The 7,598-nt window shown below is 50.0% G+C and overlaps 1 protein-coding gene across 1 annotated transcript in view; it reads right to left on the reverse strand.

The window, feature by feature from the left end:
* The window catches only part of CNTN4 (contactin 4), a 122,150-nt gene that overhangs the window by 14,305 nt on the left and 100,247 nt on the right, over positions 1-7,598 (reverse strand). Inside the window, exons 14-17 of the mRNA XM_018571640.1 lie at positions 5,224-5,427; positions 3,797-3,917; positions 2,883-3,041; positions 1,743-1,892 (exon numbers count right to left, since the gene is read on the reverse strand). Of these exons, the coding sequence (XP_018427142.1) occupies positions 1,743-1,892; positions 2,883-3,041; positions 3,797-3,917; positions 5,224-5,427 (634 nt within the window). The remainder of the gene's footprint in view (positions 1-1,742; positions 1,893-2,882; positions 3,042-3,796; positions 3,918-5,223; positions 5,428-7,598) is intronic.

The raw sequence follows: 7,598 nt of genomic DNA on the forward strand, positions 1-7,598 counted from the left end.
GAGAGAGAGAGAGAGAGAGAGAGAGAGAGAGAGAGGGGAAGAGAGAGAGGGGAAGAGAGAGAGGGGAAGAGAGAGAGGAAAGACAAGAGATGAAAGAAAGAAAGAGAGAAAGATAGAGAGAGAGAGAGGAAAGAGGGGGGAGAGAGAGAGAGAGGGGGAGAGAGAGAGGAAAGAGGGGCGAGGAGAGAGAGAGGAAAGAGGGGAGAGAGAGAGAGAGAGAGAGGGAGAGAGGGGGAGAGAGAGAGGAAAGAGGGGCGAGGAGAGAGAGAGGAAAGAGGGGCGAGGAGAGAGAGAGGAAAGAGGGGCGAGGAGAGAGAGAGGAAAGAGGGGCGAGGAGAGAGAGAGGAAAGAGGGGCGAGGAGAGAGAGAGGAAAGAGGGGCGAGGAGAGAGAGAGGAAAGAGGGGCGAGGAGAGAGAGAGGAAAGAGGGGCGAGGAGAGAGAGAGGAAAGAGGGGCGAGGAGAGAGAGAGGAAAGAGGGGCGAGGAGAGAGAGAGGAAAGAGGGGCGAGGAGAGAGAGAGGAAAGAGGGGCGAGGAGAGAGAGAGGAAAGAGGGGCGAGGAGAGAGAGAGGAAAGAGGGGCGAGGAGAGAGAGAGGAAAGAGGGGCGAGGAGAGAGAGAGGAAAGAGGGGCGAGGAGAGAGAGAGGAAAGAGGGGCGAGGAGAGAGAGAGGAAAGAGGGGCGAGGAGAGAGAGAGGAAAGAGGGGCGAGGAGAGAGAGAGGAAAGAGGGGCGAGGAGAGAGAGAGGAAAGAGGGGCGAGGAGAGAGAGAGGAAAGAGGGGCGAGGAGAGAGAGAGGAAAGAGGGGCGAGGAGAGAGAGAGGAAAGAGGGGCGAGGAGAGAGAGAGGAAAGAGGGGCGAGGAGAGAGAGAGGAAAGAGGGGCGAGGAGAGAGAGAGGAAAGAGGGGCGAGGAGAGAGAGAGGAAAGAGGGGCGAGGAGAGAGAGAGGAAAGAGGGGCGAGGAGAGAGAGAGGAAAGAGGGGCGAGGAGAGAGAGAGGAAAGAGGGGCGAGGAGAGAGAGAGGAAAGAGGGGCGAGGAGAGAGAGAGGAAAGAGGGGCGAGGAGAGAGAGAGGAAAGAGGGGCGAGGAGAGAGAGAGGAAAGAGGGGCGAGGAGAGAGAGAGGAAAGAGGGGCGAGGAGAGAGAGAGGAAAGAGGGGCGAGGAGAGAGAGAGGAAAGAGGGGCGAGGAGAGAGAGAGGAAAGAGGGGCGAGGAGAGAGAGAGGAAAGAGGGGCGAGGAGAGAGAGAGGAAAGAGGGGCGAGGAGAGAGAGAGGAAAGAGGGGCGAGGAGAGAGAGAGGAAAGAGGGGCGAGGAGAGAGAGAGGAAAGAGGGGCGAGGAGAGAGAGAGGAAAGAGGGGCGAGGAGAGAGAGAGGAAAGAGGGGCGAGGAGAGAGAGAGGAAAGAGGGGCGAGGAGAGAGAGAGGAAAGAGGGGCGAGGAGAGAGAGAGGAAAGAGGGGCGAGGAGAGAGAGAGGAAAGAGGGGCGAGGAGAGAGAGAGGAAAGAGGGGCGAGGAGAGAGAGAGGAAAGAGGGGCGAGGAGAGAGAGAGGAAAGAGGGGCGAGGAGAGAGAGAGGAAAGAGGGGCGAGGAGAGAGAGAGGAAAGAGGGGCGAGGAGAGAGAGAGGAAAGAGGGGCGAGGAGAGAGAGAGGAAAGAGGGGAAGAGAGGGGGGGGGGAGAGAGACAGAGAGAGGAAAAGGAGATTGATTAAGAAGAAAGAAAGAAAGAAAAAGCAACTTCTCTCTTACGAGCTTCCTCCGTCCTTCTCTTATCCGATGGGGGACTCGGCTCTCCAATGCCAATCTGGTTGATGGCGATGACACGGAATTCATACTCGACCCATGGACTCAGACCAACCACAGTGGCTGTGAACGATCGCCCATCCACCACCTCCGGCACTAAGGGGAAATGTAGAAAAATACAGAAATACAGAGTGTGATCTATCAGTTAAATAAATATATAAAACAAGTGAGTTGAGTTGCTTCTGAGGAGCAGATGCTGCGCAGGAAACACTAGTTAAACCCACAGACAAATTGTCTCAGGCAGACGGCACTAATTAAATAAATTGTGAAAACTATCCAATTTTCGGTTGTTTTAGTTGTTGTGTTAAATCAGACAGAAGAGCCATCTATAGAGTGAGAGATTGTACCGCATCCTCTGGAGTATTACCATTAATTCAGAGGAAATAAAACACTTCAATCTACTTCAACTTCAAACAAAAATATTGATATTATATAAGATATGTAAGATTGATAATATGTAAAAATATTATTATTTTCCCCGACACTGATAGCCTGCGCACTAAATGCTTTCTTTCAATTTATTAAAGACATCACTGAGAGTGCAGCCTATCCAGTCACTAGAGACCGGTGACATCACTACTGAGAATGCAGCTTATCCAATCACTAGAGACCGGTGACATCACTGAGAATGCAGCCTATCACTAGAGGCCGGTGACATCACTGAGAATGCAGCCGATCCAGTTAATAGAGAGCGGTGACATCACTGAGAATGCAGCCTATCCAATCACTAGAGAGCGGTGACATCACTGAGAATACAGCTTATCCATTCACTAGAGACTGGTGACATCACTGAGAATGCAGCCTATCCAATCACTAGAGACTGGTGACATCACTGAGAATGCAGCCTATCCAATCACTAGAGACCGGTGACATCACTGCAAATGCAGCCTATCCAATCACTAGAGAGCGGTGACATCACTGAGAATGCAGCCTATCCAATCACTAGAGACCGGTGACATCACTGAGAATGCAGCCTATCCCTTCACTAGAGAGCGGTGACATCACTTAGAATGCAGCCTATCCAATCACTAGAGACCGGTGATATCACTGAGAACCCAGTTACAGAATTGAAGGATGTCTCCTCACCTGTGCTGACTGCTTGCCACCCCACTGAGAAGGGTGTCCGGGCCTGGACGACATACATAGTAATGGGGCTGTGATTGTCCACTCCCGGCATCCATGATAGCTGTGCGGTGGTGTCAGTGATCTCCTCCACAGTAAGCGCATCTGGCGGACCGGGAGGTCCTGGAATAAACAAAGAGCCAATGAAGAGCTACAAGCAGCATTAAAGAGACCCTGTCACCAGGCCATTCTTTCCAAAAACAACCTTCCCATAAGATTATATGTGCACCCGATGTATTTTAAAAGACTCCCTTGTGTCGACCTCCAAAAGCCCCAAGAATGCTGCTGGGTGCCGCCATCTTTGATATGATATGTGAAGTCCCAGCAGACTCAAAGCTGTCATTCAAGTGACACTCTGTAATATGCCTCTTCAATCTCTTCCCCCGCAACAGAAGTTATGCAGGGAGATGAGGGGAGGGGCAGAGGAGCTAGGCCGGCATGTACAGTAATTAAACATTTCCTGAAGAGGAGAGGGCTGCGGCTTGCAAGGAGGAAGGGGGCTGTGCTAGGGAATTGACTCTTCTGGAGCAAATGCCTATCAAATACAGGGATGTTGTCCATCAGGAAGTCCCAATGGAGCAAGCAGGGGCGCAAACTGACCACGCTACCACGGGTCTACTTTTATGCTGAGCATGGTCAGGAAGCTCATCATACGCCAGGGGACTGGTAGGATCCTCAGGTATTTAGTGGGAATCCAACATCTTCCATTCATAACAGTAACCAGCATGCTGGGGGACAGCGCAAAGTCATCCCAAGCTTTGGAATTGAAGGGTTTGCATGCATTATAACTCATGACAGGTCCTCTTTCACATAGGCCAATAATTACATCATCACCTTCTTGAGCCTCATACACCATCCATCCCGCCGCCCCCCCTTACCTCGGACTATGAGATCGGCTCCTGCTGATAGCTTATCTACGCTGGTGTGGACCAGGCAGATATATTTCCCAGCATGCTTCAGCTGGATGCTCCTTATCATTAAATCTCCGGCGGAGTCTTGCTGAAAACAGAGGACATAAGAGGACGGGTGAGGAAAAAGGCCGGCACCGGGTAATATCAACGTTGTCACATTTACACAGAACCCCAGCGCTGGAAGCCGATTCCACTGGGGAGATTGATGCAGAGTCACCTCAGTCTACTGGTGTGGGGGTCAGCTGACAGCAGGATAGTCAAAGCCCAGTGACAGCGCCAGACCAATAAGCCATCTAAGGACTTTTAATACGAGGTCATGCTCAACAGGGCAATACAGAATTAAAAAAAAGTCAACGCATTTCATGTGTTTAAAAGTCTCCCGCTTCTTCAGGGCTCAGATATGATATATATGTGGAAGGACTCAAAATGGCAGAATCACCTTTGGAAAAATGAAATGAAAAGATCTCAGTAGCAACAGGCTGTCTGTGTGACCTTTGAACCCATGACAGCCTTTGAGCCCAATTGACTCTCTGATCAAAAAACACTTAGGGGTCTATTTATAAACGATTTGCAGGGCTGTTCACTCTGCAAATATCTGTAAACATTCGTTTTGGGCGAATAATTGCAAAAAAAATACAGTTGAAGGTACTATGATGTAATACTGCGTTATGGCCACTAGATGGCGCTGATGAGATCTAGTGGTCGTAATGCTGATAAGGGACGTGATACCAGGAGGAGCATAGAAGTGACCTCCTCACTCTTCTTCTTACCACAACACACAAGTCTAAATGGTCCCTTAAAGGAGGACTACGGGGTAAGTGTTTTTCCCCATAGTTCTCCTAAGGGTCACGAGAGGACATATACTAGCGTCCTCCTGTGACCCAAAGCTCAGTATAATGCTGTCGAGATCCGCCCAGCTGCGTGAGTGACAGCTGGCTCTGCCTATCTAGAGGCAGAGCCAGCTGTACCCGCCCCCTCCCCCATCCGTTCCACCAGTCAGCGCTGGAGGATCGGAGCGGGGAGGGGGTAATCTCCGCAGGGAGCCGTGAGTGACAGTCTCGGCTCTCTGCAGGGAGATTATTCGAGAAGTGAGCGAGCGCCGGTATGTGTTCCCTCACTTCCCGATCTATTGAGCCGACCTGTGACAGTCTCATTGTCACAGGCCGGCTCGTACTATGAGGATGAGTGAAAATCACTCCCCCTCCTCATAGTTCTCCTTTAATGTTTTTTTTTTTTGCCCAGTGGTGTTTTTTAATATCTGTCCAGAGTTCAGCTTTAAATCTGCAGACTGACACAGTGATAGTGCACAGTGAATGGACAGGTCACGTGGATGGACAGGTCACATGACAACACCCAGAGGGTCCGATCCCTTGTGGTACGGCACTCATACTTACTCCTCCCACCCGCTCAAAGTGTTCCCCGTCCTTCTGAAAGTCGATGAGTTGCCCGTTGAAGACCCAGGAGAAGGAGATGTCCAGTGAGTGGTCGTGTGAGACCTGGCAGGGCAGGACGATGCTCTCTCCTACCGTGACGTCCATGCTGGACGGGGGGACCAGGACCTGCGTGGGGTCTGACACAGGACAATAAAACATTACAATCTGCAAATAAGCAAAACACACAACTCATTCTATCCAATCATTGATATATATCCGGAAACTCTGCAACTGCTGAAAGAGGAAGTCCATTCACATCCACTTTTCCCATGTCTACCTGTCTATTCATGACTGCTCTGTTGAAAAATGCCGGCCGTTTACAGAGTGCAATAGCTCAAGCTTAAATGTATAACAAAGCTGAATGAGTCAGAGAAGTGACTCCTCCCCCCCATCCCTCCCCCCTTCCTGCTTGCCTGATCAGACTGGGTCTTTGGTGTCTCAATTAGCGAGAGTGTATGTGAAGGGAGTGCTGTTGCTTTAATAGAAAACCCGTAATGTTCTGTGAATCCCGTTTCAATGGGTTTAGCCCGCATTTTAAGTTGATTTTAAAATTACAACGTTCGATCTGTGCGCATTTATTATCACGTTTCCCCATGTAATACCTCATTATGGCCACTAGATGGTGCTAATGAGCATATACAATGAGTATTGATTTTCTATACTCCTCAGCGCCATCTAGTGCCCGTAATGTGGTATTACATGAAAAAAACATTGAAAAATACATTGTGAAGAACGTTTATTTTGGCATATATCCGCACAGAAGGTTCTTCTCAGATATAAAAAGCCCCCAAAATGGGTCTCATACTAAACCATCAGCGCTCCGTCTTTCCTGTCTGAGATATGAGATATGTCAGGGGGGATGAAGGAGGGCGACCAATAAGCGTAACTCCACAAAAACTGTTTATACCCCTTATAGTTTCCTTTTGAATGATTCCCTGCTGTGCAACCTACCTCTCATGCTCCATTGGGTCAAACTGAGCATGCAATAGATCATAGAGTACAGTACATGTGGCGGTGAATGCACTGAGCTATGCTTTACAGGATCAGATACTGGAATGAAGAATTTTGGCAACGCTTATTCATTTAGCCACGGGGGGAGGGGGGAGGCAGGTGCAGAGGATGGATGCCAGGAGGATAATCACAGGCAGGCTGCATCTTCTCAGCCAAGTTAAATATGACATTTCCATGTTTGGATTGCAAAGAGGTGTTCTCTTGCTTTCAGTGAGCGAGGGTGGAAACCCTTAACATTTGCCCCCCCCCTCCCCTGTCCAATCAGCTTCCAACGCACATTTCCACACAGGCACTGCCATAGCCAGCGTGAACCATTGCTGGATGCCTGGCGGGTAGCGGATCTGTGGGAGCTCTGAGCAGGTTCCCTAATAATTCTCCTCTGCATTTCCAAGTACGACAGATAAACTAAAGGGTGTAACAATATGCCCTAGAAGGCCATGTGACTGTTATGGAGCCCAGAAGAACAGGGGGCCCCAAAGCTGTCTGGCCACACAGTGAATTATACCAGCAGCAATACATTAGGATTAAAGGAAGGTATATACAGTTTGGGAGCCTCTCTACATTTACAATAAAAACACTGGGGGGAAGGGGAGATTGAGGAAATGCTTCCTCCTGCGTGCAGCAGACTGATCACTGGGGGCGGGGAGACTGAGGAAATGCTTCCTCCTGCCTGCAGCAGATTGATCACTGGGGGCGGGGAGACTGAGGAAATGATTCCTCCTGCCTGCAGCAGACTGATGACATCATCCGAGTCCAGGCAAAGTCACTGACTGGAGCTCAAGGATGGCTTTTTCAGAGGCAAGAGTCAGAATAATAGCCAGCCCGTTAGCATTTCCGAAAAGAGATTGGTATTGGCATCCTTCATTATTCTCCCGGTAGACCATGCCGCAGCCGAGTACACAAAGCTTCCACCGGCATTACCTTGAATGATATTCTGGTGTTCTGGGACTTGCTGTAAATCCTCCTCATCATCGATAGGACGGAATCAAGCGGCCGTAAGCTTTATGTTCTTTGGATTACATCTATAATCTGCACAGCACTGAAATGTCATTTTCTTCCATCTAGGACAGTTCACGGAAAGGTCGCATAAGAAGCTTCCCGCCGGCGCCGAGGAACACGAAGACCGCCCGCAATTTCCGGCAAAGAAATACGGTGGCCCCAACGTCCTGAAATTTGCTTTGTTCCCTCCCCCGGGGGGATCAGGTGTGAAATGGCCGCAATCTCAGGGATTTGTTTGTACAACCTTTCCGCCAGACGAATGCCGATGATTCCGGGAAGCGGCGCAGAGAAAACTTTACCAAAGACTTTCCTAAGAAGCGACGGCG

The sequence above is a fragment of the Nanorana parkeri genome, unplaced genomic scaffold (assembly GCF_000935625.1).
Source record: "Nanorana parkeri isolate BGI_ZX_2015 unplaced genomic scaffold, ASM93562v1 scaffold1798, whole genome shotgun sequence".
NCBI lineage: Eukaryota > Metazoa > Chordata > Amphibia > Anura > Dicroglossidae > Nanorana > Nanorana parkeri.